Source organism: Pipra filicauda, unplaced genomic scaffold, assembly GCF_003945595.2.
Source record: "Pipra filicauda isolate LSUMZ 115617 unplaced genomic scaffold, ASM394559v2 scaffold337_size785800_pilon, whole genome shotgun sequence".
Classification (NCBI taxonomy): domain Eukaryota; kingdom Metazoa; phylum Chordata; class Aves; order Passeriformes; family Pipridae; genus Pipra; species Pipra filicauda.
This window is the reverse complement of record NW_024104462.1, coordinates 1-22,293: the sequence shown is the minus strand read 5'-3', so window position 1 is coordinate 22,293 and position 22,293 is coordinate 1. Positions and strand designations below refer to the sequence as shown.

Here is a 22,293-nt window from a genome sequence, read left to right as displayed (position 1 = left end):
CTCTAATCCACCCCAAGGGATTTATTAACAAGAACCTGGGTTACCCTCCCCTTCTGGAGTGGGTCATAATGCTGGCCTGGACCAATATCCTCCACTCCTCAAGGTCAACCTTCCTGCAAGTGTAGTTTGAATGTTGCCATCTGGGATTTATAACGAAGTCACTGTTGTAATTGTAGTAAATCCTATTGAATCACTTTATAAATGTTAAATTAGTCAACGAGTAAGTGCTGCTAAAACCCTCTAGACATAAACTGTTGACCAGGTCTGGTATTAAGATTGGATTCAGCTGCACCTGGATTCCATCAGGAGTTTGGAAAGCAAGGGAGCCCTTTGTGAGCCTCATGATTCACTTGAAGGATCCTTCTTACCGTTTTACCTTTATCCTTTGCATTTCCAGTTGTTGTGTAAATCATTTGAAAGTGATTCTTAGATGATTTCCCTTGATCTTTGTAGGAAGTAATAGAGCAAACCTTGCCATCAAACTTTGCTGTGCTTTTGCAAATTTATATTGAACTCCCTTTTACTAATGCCTTTGATGGTAATCCTTTAAGCCATCTTTGTTGATGATTCTATAAGCAATCCTAACCACTCCTTTGCAACATTTGATTCCTCAAAAGTCAGCTAAGGAATCTATTGAAGAGCTCCATTTCAAAGTAGGGTCTCCCATTACTTGGATTCAGACTTCCAACTCACTGTATTTCAAACCCTTCCAGCTAATACATTTTTACTTCCTGCTTTTTAGAAAATACCACTGAAAAGTGCCTCCTAACACCAATTATTTGCTGGGTTTTGACATACTTTCCCTGTTCCTCTCAATGCATGTGTTTCTAAAGCATCACAGATGTTCTCATCACCATTACATGACTGAAAAACATACCAAGGAAGCTACCACAGGTCAAGGAGCAAATCTCTGAGAAAGGCAGCAATAGAACCATGCAAGTTCTCTAAGTGCCGTGAGTAGTCCAGATTCTCTCCTTAACACTCTTGACAAATTATTTATAGATGTATTCACGTAGTCAGTAAGATATAAAAATGTTCTAATTATATCATTCAAATCAAGGCACAATTATGCCCTTAGTTTGCCAGACAATGCTTTGCCAAAAAAGGTTTGCCAGAAATGTTTTGACCGAAAAAAGGGGGACCATCTAGAGCATCTGCAGACAAGATGCTATAAAATCTCCAGAGACACGTCTAGCCTGTCTCCACAGAGGGCTTCAAGGTAAGTGCATGCATTTTGTGAACTTAAAGAAAGAGGAAAATATCCTTAAAAAATTCTGTTACATTTCCCCTCCCTCTGGCAACCATTTCCATGAGGGAGTGTCCATGTGAACAAAAATTTTCAGTGTAATTTCAGTGCATGTCTGTATTTTCAATCTACAGTTATTCTGTTGTAGAATTCTGTTCAGCAATAAGAAACAACTGCCATTCCTGTTTTACAGGGTTGGCCAGATTCCAGGACTTCTCCAAAGGTAACACACTGAGTAATCCATTCCTAAACTACAGGACAGGGCTTTTAAACAGCTGCACGAGTTCTCTTCATAAATCCTATTATATTTCTGCTGAATTTGCTTAGGCTAGATAATTGAAAATAGGGGGGAACTAAAAAGTGAACTAATTTTTCATTTTTAACACAAAAGATAATTCTTTTAGCAAGAAAGTACTCTCCTGAAGACTCTAATTAAGGACCAGATCAGAGAGGGATTTTCTCTGGCTGTAGATTCTTTTATGTGGAAAACTTTAATCTGGTCAGAATTTATCGAGGTGAGTTACCAAACTGCTCTCAATATTCAGAAGATGTTCTATTTATTGTTATAAGACCTACATGTTGTAGAAGACTAAATCTTACTCTAGGGTCAGACTAAGATATTTTTACCTTCAAGTCGAAGTGCATTTAATTGGTTTCTTCTTAAGAGCTTACCTTGGAGATTAGTTAGCAATTTATTAGCTAAAGATCAAGGAGATTTCTCACTGATCTAGATTATATCATTTTTCTGAGTGATCTACAACTCTTTTTCTCCCCCCAGACGTCTCTGCTGACAAGTTTTCAATAGAGTGCAGGCATGGCCTCTGGAGATGCTGAGATGGCTGTTTTTGGGGAGGCAGCTCCTTACCTCCGAAAGTCAGAAAAGGAGAGAATTGCAGCCCAGAACAAGCCTTTTGATGCCAAGACATCCGTCTTTGTGGTACACGCAAAGGAATCCTTTGTGAAAGGGACAATTCAGAGCAGGGAATCAGGGAAAGTCACTGTCAAGACTGAAAAGGGAGAGGTGAGTGAAAAACAAGCCTGAAGGGCAACATTTGATTCATATTCTGAGTTTTCAGTTGACATATGTGGATCTTTTGTTTCCTTGGCAGACCCTAACTGTGAAGGAAGATCAAATCTTCTCCATGAACCCTCCCAAGTACGACAAAATTGAGGACATGGCCATGATGACCCACCTCCACGAACCCGCTGTGCTGTACAACCTCAAAGAGCGTTACGCAGCCTGGATGATCTACGTAAGTGGCAGCAGCAGCTTCCTTTGGGCAGCGGGAGGAACTGCTCTGCCAGGCCCAGGGGAAGCCAACGTGCTGTGTCCCTTCCTCGCAGACCTACTCGGGTCTCTTCTGCGTCACTGTCAACCCCTACAAGTGGCTGCCCGTGTACAACCCGGAGGTGGTGTTGGCCTACCGAGGCAAGAAGCGCCAGGAGGCCCCTCCACACATCTTCTCCATCTCTGACAACGCCTATCAGTTCATGCTGACTGGTGAGTGCTTGATTTCCTTTGAGCTGCTCTTGCAATCATCTCTCTGTAGAGGGAAACGTAGGGCATTCTCTAAAAAGATGGTGCCCCACTTAAAAAAAATTGTGTGTGTGTGAAATTAATGGAAGATTAATGCACTGAGCTTTAATGGTCTGTGTGAGCTGAGTGTCTGTATTCCCATTAGAATCACTAAAGACTTGGACATAATGTAGATAGACTAAATTCAATGGAAAAACCACCGATTTTGTGATATAGACTTTACTGACTGTAATGGAATCTTACATATATGAATAGATTTATGTATCTTAACCACTAAATTAGTTTCAGACAGAGACTACAGAGTACAGCTAAATGACATGGCCCCTATAAATGAACTGCATTAAGTCAATTTAAATTTTCAAGCATCAATGCTAACAAGTAAAACAGAGTATCTCTGCCTTGAACAGGTACGTAAGCCTGACTTGATTATTATGCAAATGGCTTGCATTATGAAAAAGATGTCTAAAGTACATACAGCCTTTAACAACGTCTGGAACTCCTACACTGATTTGTGACTGCAACTAAAAATCAACTGCAATAGTGAAAAGTAAACCTCCGAAAATGATGTCAAGGAAAAAAAATAAAATTTTTAGCATTTAAATTGAATGACTTCAAAAATTTCTTTCTGCTCTTTCCTCTTCCTTCCACTTCTTGTTTTCTCTTCCCTATACGTGCATTGAAATCAAAGGTGTGTGGGAATTTAGAACTTCTTCTTTTCTTAGAAATTGGGAAATACATTCAGAATAGAAAAATAAGAAATAAATGTTATCAGTGGATGATCTCAAGACTGAAAAATTTCTGTATTTATAGAGATTATAAAGAAGAGGTGAAAAAGAGTGAAAGAGCTTGGTCATATGTTTCTGTCATTAATGATGCCTCAAAATTTCCATAAGATTATTCAGGAAACTTTTAGGTTAAGAACAACTTACATACTATCAAAGTATAACCCCTATATTTTTGTTGTAGACGACGGGATAAGAACACACGACCACAGAATTGATCATAACTTATCCAACTTATCCGACTTTATTGCTGCGTGCTTTGTGCTTATAAAGGTTACAAATTAGCTTCATACATATTACAAAAGCTAAGCTCATCATTGGCTTCTAATTACCTAAGTTATATTTGCGCAAATGCTGATTCTTTAACCTTCTTATGGTTACTTGTTTGCTATTTGCTCAACTTTCCCATCCGCTATATTCTTTTTCTCTGTCACGTACCCAGTTTCTCAAACACTGTGACCTTCTAATAGTTTTCTCTTACCGTGGGACCAGAGCTATAGCATCTCTCTCATGTCCCCTTTCTATCAACCATGTTTCTGCAGTACTTTCCACATATTTTCATTACATTTACTTGGCTAATAAGAGATAAGTGGCTTGATGAAGAGACGTCAGGAAAGGCATAAGACTATAAAAGCTTCTCTGAAGTGATGTCTTTACTGAATCAGTTGCTAATAGATGAAGTAGTGCTGGGAGCATCAAAAGTACCCACTAGAATTCCCAGGTCTTTTTACTTTTTCTGTTCCTGGATTCTCTGGAAGCTTCAGTTCTTATTTTTCTCCTAGTTCTCAAATTTTTTGTTATTCATAAATACTAGGAAAAGGTTTCTTATCTCTGTCTCTTCCCCAGATCGGGAGAACCAGTCCATCCTGATCACGTACGTACACCCCCTGCTCGGGTCCCTGAGGGGCTGCCCAGGGCCAGGGCCCCTCCTGCCTGACCACACGCTCTCTGCTTCTCTCCTTGCTCTGACAGCGGAGAATCCGGTGCCGGGAAGACTGTGAACACAAAGCGTGTCATCCAGTACTTTGCAACAATTGCAGCCAGCGGGGAGAAGAAAAAGGAGGAGCAGTCAGGCAAAATGCAGGTGAGTCAGGAAGAACAGACTGGACACTTGGGCTGTCATTGCCCTGTTGACTCAACACAGTCGGTGAATAATTTTCCCCCTGCAGGGAACGCTTGAGGATCAAATCATCAGCGCCAACCCACTGCTGGAGGCCTTTGGAAACGCCAAGACCGTGAGGAACGACAACTCCTCGCGCTTTGTGAGTTGATGAGTTGTTTTGAGCTTACACAAAAATCCCTTCTTGTTATAACAAGAGTGATGGGATAGTGGTATTCTCACATGAGGACATGGTAATGAAATGTATCTGAGCTGAAATGCTGCTGTTTCTCCTTAACAGGGCAAATTCATCAGAATCCACTTTGGGGCCACAGGCAAACTGGCTTCTGCTGACATTGAAACTTGTAAGAGATTCTCCTGGACTTGTCCCATTCCTTCTAAGCCCCTGCTCCTGCCCAGTTCTTCTGCTTAACTCTTTCTACCTTCCTGGGCAGATCTGCTGGAGAAGTCCAGAGTCACTTTCCAGCTCAAGGCGGAAAGAAGCTACCACATCTTTTATCAGATCATGTCCAACAAGAAGCCAGAGCTAATTGGTAGGAAGATCACTAACTTTTTTTGAAGGAAGATTACTGAGAAATAGTTCATTGTGTCATCTGGAAAGCTATAGTAATCTTCTTTTTCCCCTTTATTTCTTTCAGACATGCTCCTCATCACCACCAACCCTTACGATTTCCACTTTGTGAGTCAAGGTGAGATCACTGTTCCCAGCATCGATGACCAGGAGGAGCTGATGGCAACAGATGTGAGTAACTTTATCAAACAGGTCATGCAGTGGATTGGTGCCCTGGTACATGTACATTTATTGTTCTGTTGCTAGAGTGCCATTGACATCCTGGGCTTCTCTGCTGATGAGAAAACAGCCATCTACAAGCTGACAGGGGCTGTCATACACTACGGGAACCTGAAGTTCAAGCAGAAGCAGCGTGAGGAGCAGGCAGAGCCTGATGGCACAGAAGGTATCAGCAGAGTCAGCAAAAGAGATATTCTTTTCAAAAGAGATATTCTTTGTCACAAGAAGGACTTAGGTAGATTTCAGGCTTTAAATATGCAAATGTGTAAACTAAAAAGAAGAGTAGTTGTTCCATGACTAGATGACAGTTGAGACGTATCTCATCTAATGGTACCTGTACTTTTTATCTGTGACTACTTCATAAGTAAGAGATCTGACATACCCTGCCAGGAAACTGGAGCCATGGATGTCAATTCCTACACCACTGTTAGTCATACTTAAGTTGAAATACATCTTGCAATCTCTGCTGTAGTGTGGAGTAGTGAAATGGTTCAGCCCTACCAGGAAGGGAAACTGCTCCTCTTCACTCTCACCTATTGGAGTGAACTCTGATGTGAGATGTGTACTTGATTAGTCTCTGTCACAGCAGGAAGGACTGTTCATGCCTCCATCTCTCTGAGTGATGAATCCTCTTGCTATACAACTAGAAAGTACACATGAAGACCCTAGTTACACCTGAAAAAGGATAAAAGCAATGAGCTCTCTTGAAGAACAATTGTAGAAAATTAAGCTCAGAAAGAGTTGCAGACTCTAAATCCTGCAGACAGGAGAGAAATCAGCTTTGTGGCTTTGACAGATATTGTTGTGCACTTTCGGAACAGTCCATCAAGGACCAAATTTTTGGAATTGCTGAATATTTACTGTTTTCTTTTTTCTGGTGTTCAGTTGCTGACAAGGCTGCCTACCTGATGGGTCTGAACTCAGCAGACCTGCTCAAGGCCCTCTGCTACCCCCGAGTCAAGGTGGGGAATGAATACGTGACCAAGGGCCAAACAGTGCAGCAGGTAGGAAAAATAGAATAATCCGGAACATGCTTTGATGGTTGGTGTTGATTCTCCTCTGCTGTGTGTAGTAACCTCCAAACCTTTCTCTATGCTTTAGGTGAACAATTCAGTGGGTGCCCTGGCAAAGGCTGTCTATGAGAAGATGTTCCTGTGGATGGTTGTTCGCATCAACCAACAGCTGGACACGAAGCAGCCCAGGCAGTACTTCATTGGTGTGCTGGACATTGCTGGCTTCGAGATCTTTGATGTAAAGAACACAGTTTTTTAGCATTTCCATGGAAAAACAATTGAAACTTTTGAGATGTTTAATAGAAGGGAGTGTGTTCCTACATTTATTTGTAGGGCTTGTTGTAATCACCATTTTTAATCCTGAAAAAAAAAAAAAAAGATTGAAAACTAATCTTTCAATTGCTCTGAATTTGAAACCTCTCTTTTTTAAATACAAAGCCTATCCTAGAAATATACCACAGGAAAACTACACAGGAAGATGACTTGTATTTATAGTATCAACCCTGGTGAATTAGGATTGTACAAGAAAACACCTTGCTATTATTGCTGATCCTTGAAAGCATCGTATGTCTTTTTATATCTGGCAGTTCAACAGCTTTGAGCAGTTGTGCATCAACTTCACCAATGAGAAACTGCAGCAGTTCTTCAACCACCACATGTTCGTGCTGGAGCAGGAGGAGTACAAGAAGGAAGGAATTGAATGGACATTCATTGACTTTGGGATGGACCTGGCTGCCTGCATTGAGCTCATTGAGAAGGTATGCTTTGTGTTGAATAAGTTAGATCTTCTATATTTGCCAAGAGATGCAATTAAGAAGCACATGAGAATATTTTGGCTTCTTCAAGTACATACCCTGTGGCAACAGGGTGGAAGTGTTTTTGGAGATCATACTCAGATATCAGGACTTTTGGTGAGAGAATTCACTGCTAGATTACAAAAAGAAGGCAGTCATGTTCTATAGGCACCTATCAGTAAGTAGGTTTTATGGAGAGGACAGTATTTCCATCACTTCAAATGAAACAGAAAGACTGAAAAAAGTTGAACCTTGGTTAATTTTCTCTGACTTATTGTCATGAAATGTGTGGGAACAGCTTTCTTTTCTGGCTCTAGCAACTTTCCAACCAAAATCTGTTTCTCCCTCGTACCTATTATAATCTCTCCCAGCCAATGGGCATCTTCTCCATCCTGGAAGAGGAGTGCATGTTCCCCAAGGCAACTGACACCTCTTTCAAGAACAAGCTCTATGACCAGCACCTGGGCAAGTCCAGCAACTTCCAGAAGCCCAAGCCTGCCAAAGGCAAGGCTGAGGCCCACTTCTCCCTGGTGCACTACGCTGGCACAGTGGACTACAACATCACTGGGTGGCTGGAGAAGAACAAGGACCCCCTGAATGAAACTGTCATTGGGCTGTACCAGAAATCATCTGTCAAGACCTTGGCCTTACTCTTTGCCAGCTATGGTGGAGCAGATGCAGGTCAGTTCAGTGAAAATTGTATTTTCAGCATGGGACAATGTTGACACAGAATCGAAGCCATAAATACTAAACATTTAAAATTGGTTTGTGTTCAATTTAATTTTTTTCCCTTTAATTTGCAGAGGCTGGTGGTGGAAAGAAGGGTGGCAAGAAGAAGGGTTCTTCTTTCCAGACTGTCTCAGCTCTTTTCCGGGTACAGTACTTCACCTGTTACCTCTGTAACAGTACCTGTTACCTCTGAAATGGGAAGGAAGGGGGTGAGCTAATATTAAATTTGAAAGGAATATTTTACCTTACTATAATAGTGCTAAATGTTTAGAAATTCCACATCAGGTTTTCCAGGATCAATTTTAATATTGCTAATTTGTCATGTCTAAAAATAAGCATTCAGTCTTCAAAATCATGAAAATCTAATAATCTGTGTGTATTTCCCTTTTTTTTTTTTTTTTTTTTTTGAGCAGCTCTCATTGAGATCTTTGTATTTTTATGTCTTTGGGTCAGACTATGACCATAATATGAGTATTCCTGCATTTCTGTTGAGGAATTGAAAGTAATTTCCAAGCAGATATTTATCTTATTGGAATAAACCCCCATTTTTAAAAACTTAAATAGCCTGACTTTTGAAGGCAGAATGTGAGAAATCTAGAAGTCAATTACTCTTTGTGAATGTGTGAAATTTATATTTATTTTCACTGGCCCAATAGCAACACAAAAGTATTTCAGTCTTTAAAAATGGTGTTCAGTATCTTCAAATAGAAGAAATATTTGGTTTCTCTGGCTTTATCTAAGTGTTCTGAAACCCAGCTTGAGACATTGTGAAGCCATTACCTGGGCTTGATGCCTCAAACATTGGACATAGGAAACTCACATTGCTACCTGCTTCCTCTAGGAGAACTTAAACAAGCTGATGACAAATCTACGGAGCACTCACCCCCATTTTGTGCGCTGCATCATTCCAAATGAGACTAAAACACCTGGTAAGATGGCTCAAGTAGGAAGAGAGTGTGCTCTGATACATCCATTCCTTCTGGACAAACTGCCCAGCCCACAGCTGGATAAACACATCGTGTGGTTGAGGAGCAACTGGCTCATGGGTCGAGCACAGAGGGTGACAGGGACTGGGGTAACATCAGACTGGTGACCTGTCACTAGTGGGGTTCCAGAGGGCTCCATCTTGGGCGCTGTGCTCTCCAACATCTTCATGAATGACACAGGACTGGAAGGGATACTCAGCACATTTGCAGATGACCCAAAAGTGGGAGGAACTGTTCAGTCCCTTAAAGGCAGGGAGGCCCTGCAGAGAGACCTCGACAGATCAGAGGGCTGGGAACAAGGGGAAGTGCCAGATTCTGACCCTAGGGTGAATGGACAGACTGGGGAATGAGATGCTGGAAAGCAGTGGGCCCTGGGAGTCCTGGGGGTGGGTGCCAGTTGGCCCTGAGTCAGCAGTGCCCTGGCAGCCAGGTGGGGCAACCCTGGGGGCATCAGGCCCAGCATGGCCGGCTGGGCCAGGGAGGGGATTGTCCCACTCTGTTCTGCCCTGGGGCGGCCTCACCTCAACATTGGGGCAGTTTGGGGGGACACAATGGAAGGAAGATCTGAAGCCATTGGAGAGTGTCCAAAGAAGGCAACAAGGATGGGGAAGGGCTTTGTTTTGAAGCCGTGTGAGGACACTGAGGGCACTTGGTGTGTTCAGCTGGAGAAGAGGAGCCTGAGGGGAGACCTCATTGCAGTTCCAACTGCCTGGGCAGGGGCAGAGGAGGGGCAGGGACTGAGCTCTGCTCTTGGGGACCAGGGACAGCAGCCAGGGAATGGCCTGGAGCTGTGTCAGGGTAGGGTTAGATTGGATCTCAGCAAAAAGTTCTTCTCCCAGAGGCTGGTTGGGCACTGCCCAGGCTCCCCAGGGCAGTGGGCACAGCCCCAAGGCTGCCAGAGCTCCAGGAGGGTTTGACTGATCCTCTGGGGCGCAGGGGGTGACTCTTGGGGATGGGCCTGTGCAAGGCTAAGGGCTGGACTCAATAATCCTTGAAGGTTCCTTCCAATTTGGCATATTCTGTGATTCTGTGATTCCCCTCCACACTGGAATCTGTGCCATTCCTTTGTGCTCTGCTCTGCCTTGCTCAGGTGCCATGGAGCACGAGCTGGTGCTGCACCAGCTGCGCTGTAACGGCGTGTTGGAAGGGATAAGGATTTGCAGGAAAGGGTTCCCCAGCAGAGTCCTCTATGCTGACTTCAAACAGAGGTAAGAGCACTGCACTTCTCAGCATCATTAAAAGTGTTGTTGGTCCATTCATTGGTCCATTCAGTTTGTTGTCAAAAATAGCTATATATGAGCTGGCAGGGTTTAGTGGCTCCTGTGTGTTGGTTGGGAAAAAATAGCCTTCTCTTCCTCTTTTCACAGATACAAGGTGCTTAATGCCAGTGCCATCCCAGAGGGACAGTTCATCGACAGCAAGAAGGCTTCCGAGAAGCTCCTTGGCTCAATCGATGTGGACCACACCCAGTACAAATTTGGACACACCAAGGTACAAACTCCCCATTCCCTCACTCACTCTGTGCCTGTGCTTTGCCCAGCCCGACAGTGATGTGCTGCAACATTCCCTCTCCAAGGTGTTCTTCAAAGCTGGGCTGCTGGGGCTCCTGGAGGAGATGAGGGATGAGAAGCTGGCACAGCTCATCACCCGCACACAGGCCAGATGCAGAGGCTTCCTGATGAGGGTGGAGTACCAGAGAATGGTGGAGAGAAGGTACACATTCCTCGTCTTCAGTTAAACTCACTGTGCTTGAGGGAAAGTGTTGACACTTTCCAGACTGAAAATACTCATTGCACATCTGAATTATGCTCCAGAGAGTCCATCTTCTGCATCCAGTACAACATTCGTGCATTCATGAACGTCAAACACTGGCCCTGGATGAAGCTGTTCTTCAAGATCAAGCCCTTGCTGAAGAGTGCAGAGTCTGAGAAGGAGATGGCCAACATGAAACAAGAGTTTGAGAAAACCAAAGAAGAGCTTGCAAAGTCTGAGGCAAAGCGGAAGGAGCTGGAGGAGAAAATGGTTTCTTTGCTTCAGGAGAAAAATGACCTGCAGCTCCAAGTGCAAGCTGTGAGTTTATCACCAATAATTTATCACTCAGAAAATGGATATGTACATTCAGACTGTTCGTTGTGAACAGAAGGTCAGACTGTAGAAGACCAAAAGTCATATATTTGGGGAATTATCTGTCGTATGTATGTGAAGGTGAGGAAACAAACGTCTGGCAGTGGTGTGATGAGCACTGACAGCCAGGGCAAAGAAACAGGGAGAAACTGGGAGTCAGTACTCTTGCCTTCAGAGGAAAGAGGCAGATGTAGCTCATAAACATGGCATACTCGGGGCAGAATGCACCCCCAATTCCCTCTGAGCAGGTGAATGCTGCAGGAAGGATCTCCATCTCACCAGGATGGAGAACTATGAATTAATTTTGGAGTATAAATGCAAACTGGAGTTCAAAGTGGCACTCTCTATGTTTTAGACCTAAATGGTATGAAATCTATAATGAAGCAGAAGTTCTTGGGGGTTTTGAACACTGCAGGGTTTTTTTGCATTTCTAGTCTGGATTTCATATTGTAGTTCCAGTATAAACAACATCCTGTGGTAGTAAAATTATTAATATTTAAGATTGAGAGTTCTAGCTAAGAAGTTATCTTTATTAAAAGAATGCTCCTTTGCACTAAAAGCCATTTTTGCATTAGTATTTGTGTCAGTTCCCCAACATTCAGACATATCGCCCCCTGAGCTCCCTTTTCTCTGCCAACTGGTTGCAGAGACCCAATTCACTCACTGTATCAGGAAAAAAAGAAAGTGGTGAGGAAAACCAACCCTCTCAATGTTAACAAAGATAAGTATTTGGAGGGATGTTCTACTTAAGTAGCTTGTTAACTACAGCAATTCTAAGGAAACAAACAGTAAATAACATGACTATGTGGAGAGACTGGTTCATGGTGGAGCTTATAGGAATGGTACACCCAGTTTTATCTTCATCTGTATGGGGAATTGGAAACAATCATGGACAATTTAACTTTTAGTTGAAAGAAATATTCTCTAACTAAAGAAATTCATGGCCAGACCTCTCAATCTCAATATTAATAATTTTGCCATCACAGTTCCATGAACCTTGTAGACACACAGGACTTCACAAAAATAGAATATTGCTTAAAAATATAAGCAAAAATATACTTAAATATCACTTTACAAAGTCATCTAAATCTACCCTATAAAGAACCTAATTTGCCAACTAAAAATAGAACACTGTATTAATTACAGTTATTTGAATATTTCCATAGAAAATGGGCACCCCTATGTTACCTGTTTTCCTTAGTATAAGAAGAATAAATATCCCATTGGACTTTCTTGTATATCTTAAGATACGTTCCTTTCAAATTCCTTTGGAACAAAACAAATTCATGATAAAACAAGCCCATGAAAGGGTAAGACAAGGAACTGATCAGCTGAAATCAGCACATGCCACCCCAAATACAGCGTGGAAGGGACACACCTGATTTACCCCACTTGCCTAAGCAATAGCATTCATACATTTATAGAGAAAGGATTCTTATTTCTCTTCAATTACTGTTGAGATTATCAGACCCTTTATTCCCAACTTCATAACAGGTTCAGAAGGATTCCGTTGCTGAAGGATAGATATTTAATGCAGTGTTTATGAACAAAAATATCTCCAAGCCCCCTCTACTCTAGGTACATGAGAAATTCTCACACCTACCAAAACTCTGAGAAACTTTTAGGTGAGAGAAAATAGGTCAGAAATCAATATTGTTTCACCTCAAAAGCTGTATAACGCATCCCAGGGAAACAAACAAACAAACCAACAAAACCAAACACACAAATAAACAAAAAAACCAACATCAAAACCAACCCCAAAACGATCAACAAGATTAGAGTTGCTTCAACATACACACTTACTTACATAGAAAAGTTCAGAAAACAAATCAAGAAAATCTGTGTCTCCCCCACAGGAGGCAGATAGCCTGGCTGATGCTGAGGAAAGGTGTGACCAGCTCATCAAAACCAAAATCCAGCTGGAAGCCAAAATTAAGGAAGTGACTGAAAGGGCTGAGGATGAGGAGGAAATCAATGCTGAGCTGACAGCCAAGAAGAGAAAACTGGAGGATGAATGTTCAGAGCTGAAGAAAGATATTGATGACCTTGAGCTAACACTGGCCAAGGTGGAGAAGGAAAAGCACGCCACTGAAAACAAGGTATGAGGCAGAAAATCTCACCCACGCTCCAGAAAAGAGCCCCGTGCTCTTCCAGGACTTCTGTATCTACGTCCTCGATTTACACTTGCTCCCTTCTTCCTAAAGGTGAAAAACCTCACAGAGGAGATGGCAGCCCTGGACGAGACCATCGCCAAGCTGACAAAAGAGAAGAAAGCCCTCCAAGAGGCCCATCAGCAGACCCTGGATGACCTGCAGGCAGAGGAGGACAAAGTCAATACACTGACCAAAGCCAAGACCAAGCTGGAGCAGCAAGTGGACGATGTAAGCCCACGGACACACAGCAGGAACAGACAGGTATGGAGTTTGAGCTGGCTGGTGGAGCACTGACGGCCTTGTTCTGTGTAGCTGGAAGGGTCCCTGGAGCAAGAGAAGAAACTGCGCATGGACCTGGAGAGAGCCAAGAGGAAACTGGAAGGAGACCTGAAGCTGGCCCAGGACAGCATCATGGATCTGGAGAATGATAAGCAGCAGCTGGATGAGAAACTGAAGAAGTGAGTGTGGCCCTGGGGCACCTCAGTGCTGGGCTGCAGCTCTTGTCTTCTTCCTTTGAGCTGTAACCCACTTTGCTTTGCCCAAAGGAAAGACTTTGAAATCAGCCAGATCCAGAGCAAAATCGAGGATGAACAACTTCTGGGCATGCAACTACAGAAGAAGATCAAGGAGCTGCAGGCAAGCGTCTGCCCTTCCCCTGCCTGCCCCAGGCTCGGCTCAGGGAGGAGGAGGGCACGGGTGTGAAGGGTCCCTCGTGTTCTCCAGGCCCGTATTGAGGAACTGGAGGAGGAAATCGAGGCCGAGCGAACCTCTCGCGCTAAAGCAGAGAAGCATCGGGCTGACCTGTCCAGGGAGCTGGAGGAGATCAGCGAGCGCCTGGAAGAAGCAGGAGGGGCGACGGCAGCTCAGGTGGAGATGAACAAGAAGCGGGAGGCAGAATTCCAGAAGATGCGCCGGGACCTTGAAGAGGCCACGCTGCAGCACGAAGCCACGGCTGCCGCCCTGCGCAAGAAGCACGCGGACAGCACAGCTGAGCTGGGGGAGCAGATCGACAACCTGCAGCGCGTCAAGCAGAAGCTGGAGAAGGAGAAGAGCGAGCTCAAGATGGAGATTGATGACTTGGCCAGTAACATGGAGTCTGTCTCCAAAGCCAAGGTATGGAAAAATAGACTGAAAACCACTTGGAAATTAATTCCATTGAAATACGTCTTTTCAAATTATGGCCTGGTTACCATCTAACTCCCTGTCTCTCTATGGAGCTGTGTTTCTTACCTTCTAACACCAAGGAACAGTCCAGAGCTTGCAAGTCTGCCCATGTTTTTGTGCTTAGAGTCCTGCTCTTCCAAAGAAGAAGGCGTCTAGATCCTAATCTTCTTTCATTCTCTGTGACCTCCACAGGCAAACCTGGAGAAGATGTGCCGCACACTGGAAGACCAGCTGAGTGAGATTAAGACAAAGGAAGAAGAGCATCAGCGCATGATCAATGACCTCAATGCTCAAAGAGCTCGTCTGCAGACAGAAGCAGGTAACATACCCCCACATGCCTCTGGAATGGGACAACCTGTAATTAATGATAAAAGAAAAAGGAATGAAGCTTTGCTCAAATTGATCTAGTGTCTGTGATCTGTTATACAGTGCTTAAAAGACACATTGACTTAGTATTGATTTTAAATTGCAGTCTGTCTGTAAACTTTCTTAGGTGAATATTCACGCCAAGTGGAAGAAAAAGATGGTTTGATATCTCAGCTATCCAGAGGCAAACAGGCATTCACTCAACAGATTGAGGAACTAAAGAGACATTTAGAGGAAGAAATAAAGGTAAATGTACTTCCAGTAAGGGTGTTGACTTTCGACTGAGGTTTGTTTTCTTTCAGGATATTTCCTACTCTCACATAAAATCAGAATGTTAGTCATATCAGTTTAATTTTTGAGCTATAAAACAAGATGGACAATTTTGCCACCTTAATCTCTACTGTGGGAAGGGAAATTGAGAAAGACATCCTCTCCAATTTGAATACTAAGACAGAGAAAAACATTTTTAGGTCTTTATTCAGATTTATAATAGCATAAAAAAAATGATTGAGATATATCTAAAAATAAATTGTGCATCTTAGTCTACTTTTCTAAGCTGAAAATTTAGAGTATATTTAAAGGGATTCAACAATTTCCTGATTTACAGTTGTCATTTAGAATTATCCATCATCTCTCCTGAGAATACTTTCTACATTAGAATGAATGAAGAGATAAAAAAGTTCTCTAAATGTGAAATCAACATGCCATTTTCCCTTGGGTTGACTTTAAATCTCAGCTGGAAAGACTTTTCAACCACTTTCGTGAAGTTAACATTCTGCTGTCTCACAGGAAATTAATTGTCCCCATCCAATTGTCTCCCAAGGCCAAGAACGCCCTGGCCCACGCCCTGCAGTCCGCTCGCCACGACTGTGACTTGCTCCGGGAACAATATGAGGAGGAGCAGGAAGCCAAGGGGGAGCTGCAGCGCGCCCTGTCCAAGGCCAACAGCGAAGTGGCCCAGTGGAGAACCAAATACGAGACGGACGCGATTCAGCGCACGGAGGAGCTCGAGGAGGCCAAGTACGTGGGGAGTGGGATGAGAAATGACTGCAGAAGACTGAGAGCGGTCAAGGGAAATGGGAGTCTCTGAGTGGGCTGAGACAGGGCTGGGATGAAGGCAGGGATATACTGTCTTTGTGTGCAAAGCAGATAGAGGGTAGGAGGAAAAAAGTGTATATTGGAAGGGAAAGCATAGGCTTTAGGGCTAGAAGTGCAAAGACAGGCCTAATGCACCCAGAAAGGACAGATCCTTTAGGATCTGTGAAAAGTGCTCAGCTCAAACCCCCCAAAGTGGCCAACTGCCCTCTCATGGCAGTGCAGAACTGACTCCCTTCTAAGCTCTAAGCTGCCACTGTGCTCATCTCCTCCCAGGAAGAAGCTGGCACAGCGCCTGCAGGATGCAGAGGAACACGTCGAAGCTGTCAATGCCAAATGTGCCTCCCTGGAAAAGACAAAGCAGAGGCTGCAGAATGAAGTGGAGGACCTGATGATTGATGTGGAGCGATCCAATGCTGCCTGCGCTGCTCTGGACAAGAAGCAGAAGAACTTTGACAAGGTCTTTTAGGCTCCAGCCCTGGGACTCCTGGGCAGAGCCTCCCCCCGGGATGGCCACATCCCTACTCACGCCCCGTTTCTCTTCAGATCCTGGCAGAATGGAAGCAGAAGTATGAGGAAACGCAGGCTGAGCTGGAGGCCTCCCAGAAGGAGTCTCGCTCCCTCAGCACGGAGCTGTTTAAGATGAAGAATGCCTATGAGGAGTCCTTGGACCACCTGGAAACAATGAAGCGGGAGAACAAGAACTTGCAGCGTAAGTCCCTGGCCCTCTGCTCCGGGATGGGCTTTCTCACCAGCTGAGCATTGCTGCGGGGTCCGTGCCTGCAGCTCTGCAAAGATGCCTGTCACCCTGGTGGCACAGGGCCCTTCCCATTCTGCTCTGGGCCTGAGCAAGCCATTGGTCTTTGTTCCCACAGAGGAGATTTCCGACCTCACGGAGCAGATTGCGGAGGGAGGAAAGGCAATTCATGAGCTGGAGAAAGTCAAGAAGCAAGTTGAGCAGGAGAAGTCTGAAATCCAGGCTGCTCTGGAGGAAGCTGAGGTACCTGGCCAGAATCGTTGCTGTCTGCACTAAATGTGTGAGCAAGGCAGAAACAATGCTAAAAAGGCCTTGCTTCTGCTCTCTTCTGGCTGCGGAGGGCAGCCAGCTGAGATTTCCTGGAATATTCTCTAATTCCCTAGAAAGCAAGCAGTAGGTTTATCAGTGTTCCCCATGTTTGTGTCCACTTGTCCAGGCCTCTCTGGAACATGAAGAGGGGAAGATCCTGCGCCTGCAGCTGGAGCTCAACCAGGTGAAGTCTGAGATTGACAGGAAGATAGCAGAGAAAGATGAGGAGATTGACCAGCTGAAGAGGAACCACCTCAGAATTGTGGAGTCCTTGCAGAGCAGCCTGGATGCTGAGATCAGGAGCAGGAATGAAGCCCTGAGGCTGAAGAAGAAGATGGAGGGAGACCTGAATGAAATGGAGATCCAGCTCAGCCACGCCAACCGTGTGGCTGCAGAGACACAAAAGAACCTGAGAAACACACAGGGAGTGCTCAAGGTCTGTTCAGCAGAGCTGCAGAAAGAGAAATGAGATCCCCGACATTTTTGGCCCTCAAGCGCACACTGACACCATGTAATTCCTCTTGTCTCTCTTACAGGACACCCAGATCCATTTGGACGATGCTCTCAGGACCCAGGATGACCTGAAGGAGCAGGTGGCCATGGTGGAGCGCAGAGCAAACCTGCTGCAGGCTGAAGTTGAGGAGCTACGGGCAGCCCTGGAGCAGACGGAGCGGTCGAGGAAAGTGGCTGAGCAGGAGCTCCTGGATGCCACTGAACGTGTGCAGCTCCTCCATACCCAGGTCAGGGCAGGGAGCAAAGGCAGCCGTGTTGACACTTAACAAACCCAGAGAGCTGGAATATACCAGGGGACAGGCAGTACTAGAATGGCCTCTCTACTGCTGTCCACCAGGAAAGGCATGTTCAGTGTCCATCACCCGAGCCCACCACTGGCATTACGTAAACAACCACTGTACAAAGAATTCCACATTCACAATTGCCGATGGAACGGGAAAGACTTGGCTCAGGCAGTAGGTTTGTTATTGCAGACCTTAGAATAAAAATCTTGCCATGTCCTTCCTGTTGCACAGAACACCAGCTTGATCAACACCAAGAAGAAGCTGGAGACAGACATTTCTCAGATTCAGAGCGAAATGGAGGATACGATCCAGGAGGCCCGCAATGCTGAAGAGAAGGCCAAGAAGGCCATCACAGATGTGAGTCGGGGCTCCTTTCATTGCTGATGGGGGATGTATTCTCCCCAAAATGTCTCCAGCCCCGCAAGGGCTTTGACCTTTTGCTCTGCTCAGGCGGCCATGATGGCAGAAGAGCTGAAGAAGGAGCAGGACACCAGTGCCCACCTGGAGAGGATGAAGAAGAACCTGGACCAGACGGTGAAGGACCTGCAGCTTCGTCTGGAAGAGGCCGAGCAGTTGGCCCTGAAGGGAGGCAAGAAGCAAATCCAGAAGCTGGAGGCCAGGGTGAGTAGGGCTGTGTTGGTGCATGAGTGACCCTGTCCCTTGGAGAGACACCCCCAGGGAAGCTGCAGGGACGGGCTTCTCATTGCAGGTGCGGGAGCTGGAAGGGGAGGTTGATGCTGAGCAGAAGCGCAGCGCTGAAGCCGTGAAGGGTGTGCGCAAGTACGAGAGGAGGGTGAAGGAACTCACCTACCAGGTAATGGCCCCTGTGGGCATCTGCAAAAACTGAAAGTGTTTGCACCTGATTGCCAAGGGGAATTGCTACCTGCCATAGTGGGGGAAACAATTCACACTCTTTCCTGTTTGCCAACTGCTTTAGTCTGAGGAAGACCGGAAGAATATTCTCAGGCTACAGGATCTGGTGGACAAGCTGCAAATGAAGGTGAAATCCTACAAGAGACAATCTGAGGAGGCTGTAAGTATCACTCTGAGTGCTTGGCAAGAAACACTTTCCAAGAGGGTAGCTTGGCCACTGAGGAAGCTTGGCCCAATAGAAGAAGGTTGGAAGGTGTCACTGGTCAATAATGGAGTTCTTCAAGTTCTCTGAAAGGCTCCTAAATCAGCCTCGCCTTGGAGAATGAAATCAATGAGTCACTAACAAGACTAATAAGAGGGCAAATGCACACAGCATTTTTTGCATCAGGACAACAAAGCAGCCTGAAAGAAGGAGTCTTATTAATGGTAAGGATAGTACAGTACATTAAGAAGTTTTGAAAATAACTTAGTTTCAAATTTTTGATAGCAGACAGAGGTGGTGTTGGAAGTATCCTCCCAAGCCACTTTGCGTTCAGCTCTTAGAATTGTGCAGGGACCCTTTGCCTGTTTCTGGGCGTGCAGCACTCAGGGAGGAACTGAGGGAATCCTGCAGTCCCTGAATTTATGATTGGCTGAGCGTGGCTTCTTCACTGTGGCAAACAGCCCAGCCCAGACAAAGGCTTCTGGACTCAGTGAGGAGGGTCTGTGAGAGGGGCACTGAGGAGTTTTCAAGGATCTCACTGAGACTCACGGATACGCTGCGGTGGGTGGTGGATGGAAGTTTGTGCCCTCCCCCAGGCCAAGGCACAGGAGCAGTGACACCCCTGCCCTGGGCTCCTCACCACCAACTCCTTCTCTCTCCCAGGAGCAGCTCTCCAATGTCAACCTCTCCAAGTTCCGCAAGATCCAGCACGAGCTGGAGGAAGCCGAGGAACGGGCTGACATTGCAGAGTCACAGGTCAACAAGCTCCGAGCCAAGAGTCGGGAGTTTCATAGGAGGATAGAAGAGGAAGAGTGAGATTGTCATGAGGTACAAAGTGACCTGCGGGCTGCACAAAGTGTGAACCCTTTGTCACTTCCTTCTGCAATGTACCCACCTCAGTGTCTAGTGAATAAAGAGTAGATTCCTCTGCAAACACACCATGACCAGTGCCGCCTTTGGGTTTGGTTTTCTCACCATACTCGGGATATTGCATTGGAGAAGAAGACTCCTTACTTTTTCCTGGTTAGGAAAGGGGAGCTGATGCAAATGTTGGACTGAGGACCTGCAAACTTAGAATCTGGCCATTCCTGTGGAGACTCCTGAAAATCCAGCCTGCGCTCTCTTTTGTCTCCAGCAGCTCCTTGTCCTGCTCCTGCCTTCACGTGCTCCTAATGCTTCTCTCATTGTCCTCTCAGCATAAGTTCTTTCCCATGGGAGAGGCAAGAGAGGGTGATCCCCTGTCCTTTTTCCTTTCCCTGCCCATGTTTCTGATGCTGCCACTCACAAACTCTAAACACCTACCCCTAAGTAATCAGAGGTTACAGTGCACTGCACCGTCAAGGACCAACAGTCCCTTGAAAGAGACAATTTTAGTCACTGCGTACTGACAGTGTCTCTACATTGTGCCATCTCCCTTACCCTGGATCCCCTCAGCTGCTGCCACCACCTGCTCCCAGTTTCCTCTTAGTGGGCAAACAGCAGAGCCCCGCCTGGGGCCCCGTGCTGGAAGGACTCTCCCTTAGTACCCACCTCTCGCACAGCACGTGCACCAACACACCTCCTCAACAATCACCTCAGAGGTCAGCCTTGGCACCTCCTGCACAACAGGCTGCACACGGCACTGTCTCAGACAAGAGAAAAGAAGAAAACAGATGGGTGCAGCCCTCCATTCCTTCCTCCCATTACTGTCCCTTGTGAGCATTGGTGAGCAGAACTTCTGTCAGTGCTGTCAGTGCTGTATCTCAGCAGAGAGCAATGGGAGATGGTTGTTTAGGGGCAAACCTCAGCCTTCAATCACAAAGACCTTAAGAAAGCCACCTAACACCTGGTCAGACTAGTCCTCTCTGACAATGTCTCACAGCATGCATTGACCTGCCACCACAGGCAGGGCCTCTTGGCCTTAGCCTTTGCCTGCCCAAGCCCACCTGTGAGCTGACTGCTCCTCTTGGGTGGCAGTCCCACCTGCAGGCATCTCCAAAGCTTCAGGGGGGGCTGGGTAGAGTCTAGATGGCACACAACATCCATGAGTATCCCTGTTAGCTGGAATGGCTGGTGCAAGCGTTAACTTCTGAGACTCTCTGAAACCCTGCTCTACAGACCCTGCACCATCCTTTGCCTCCCATTGCCTGCACCGAGGAAGCTTGAGGATGTGTCACCAGAATGAAGGAATGCAGCCAGCAAAGCCAGGCAGAGGGAAGAGAGGAGTGAGCCCTGGCCCTACTGGCAAGTGGAACACCTGGAGAGTTTCTTTGATGACTTGTCCAAAAGCGCTGTCTCAGAGGGCACCGGTGTGAAAAGGCAGTCAAGTCACTGAAGAAGCAGCTCTCACATCAAGGGCTATAACTGTGTCTGTTCTGACTTACCACAGCCTTCTTTAGACTGTTTCTTCCTCCAGCCTCCCGCCCCTTTCACTTGCACACAGTTACATGCTCTCTGCTATCTCTCCAGCTCTCACGCATGTGGCTGAAAATGAAGCAGGCAGCTACGTGAAGACATCATGTGTCTCCTTTCCTCTGCAGTGACAAAGGCCCAAAATAGCCCTGCTCTCCTAAGATTCCTGCTCAGGGTCGTGCCTGTCTGTGGGCATGATTCACTTCCACTAATAGTGCCTGAGACATTCCTGGGAGGGTAGGCTGCCTTCTGTGTCTCAGTGCCATGTGCTGCCGTGGAGGAGCTGGACAACTGTGCTGTGTCCCAAGACAGCAGATGCTATTCTTACCCCAGGGAGGCTTGGTCCAGCACAGCTCCATTCCCAGCTGAAAGGTTAAACGTCAGACTGCGGCCCGAGCGTGCTCTCCCTGCTCAGAGTCTGAATCCAGAGTGGCCCCTTTGGAGCCTGTGCAACGGTGCTGTGCCAACCCAGCACCTGGGTGCTCTCCCCTATCTCCTGGGACGTGCTGTCCCACGGGGAACACAGCAGCTGCCCAGGTACTTCCAGCAGTCAGCTGGGGCTCACTGGGGTCGAGGGGGCATCCTCCCTCTTGTAAACCTACCCATGGAAAAGGCGGGCTGGGCTGTAGTTCTGAAAATGCAGCATTTTCCAGCCTCCACCCTGGAGTCCCAGTCTGGGTGAGGAAGAAGGAAGAGGCAGGGCTTGCTCCCAGGTTCGGCAGCGCTGCAGGGGCCATATCCCTTTGCTCAAGCTGTGCTTTCCCAGCACTCGCTGAGCGAAGGCTGTAGGGCCGAAGCCGAGAGATCCCCCAAGGGCCACGGCAGTATCTGGGCTGAAGGAGGAGCCCTGGCCAGGCTGGTGGCCGTGACACGGTGCTCATGGAGACCCAGCCTCACCTGCAGCCCGACTGCCTGGGCCCTCTGCAGAGCTCCGGAAAGCCCGTCCCTGCCGGCTCCGGCCCCGGGGCCACCGGACAGAGCACACCCAGACCGGGGCCATCAGCTGGGCCCGGGCTGTGCCTGTCGCCTCAGCCCTGGCGCTGCTGCTCTGACGGCCTCGGCCCC

The 22,293-nt window shown here is 46.3% G+C and overlaps 1 protein-coding gene and 1 long non-coding RNA gene across 3 annotated transcripts in view; one reads left to right on the top strand and one right to left on the bottom strand.

The window, feature by feature from the left end:
* Positions 1-19,771, top strand: LOC113989609 (myosin heavy chain, skeletal muscle, adult-like). Its single transcript, XM_027724352.2, has 39 exons — positions 1-1,469; positions 2,025-2,267; positions 2,356-2,499; positions 2,591-2,747; positions 4,412-4,439; positions 4,538-4,649; positions 4,735-4,827; positions 4,966-5,029; positions 5,120-5,218; positions 5,324-5,427; positions 5,503-5,641; positions 6,361-6,479; positions 6,577-6,726; positions 7,076-7,246; positions 7,654-7,963; positions 8,086-8,156; positions 8,853-8,940; positions 10,088-10,205; positions 10,365-10,488; positions 10,574-10,710; positions 10,812-11,067; positions 12,978-13,220; positions 13,326-13,502; positions 13,587-13,732; positions 13,820-13,910; positions 13,998-14,387; positions 14,631-14,757; positions 14,932-15,050; positions 15,628-15,824; positions 16,176-16,359; positions 16,446-16,611; positions 16,775-16,899; positions 17,093-17,401; positions 17,502-17,705; positions 17,994-18,119; positions 18,213-18,383; positions 18,472-18,576; positions 18,700-18,795; positions 19,501-19,771. The coding sequence occupies exons 2-39, from the start codon at positions 2,061-2,063 to the stop codon at positions 19,651-19,653; spliced, it is 5,820 nt and encodes a 1,939-aa protein (XP_027580153.2). The 5' UTR covers positions 1-1,469; positions 2,025-2,060; the 3' UTR covers positions 19,654-19,771.
* LOC113989612 overlaps positions 1-22,280 on the bottom strand; it is a 50,599-nt gene extending 28,319 nt beyond the window's left edge. The window contains exon 1 of one of the 2 annotated variants that reach the window (XR_005564568.1): positions 22,126-22,280. This is a non-coding gene — a long non-coding RNA (uncharacterized LOC113989612). Of the gene's footprint in view, positions 1-14,504; positions 14,543-22,125 lie in introns of those variants that run through there. The other variant, XR_005564569.1, reaches the window with a different exon arrangement.
* Positions 22,281-22,293: the final 13 nt, after the last annotated feature.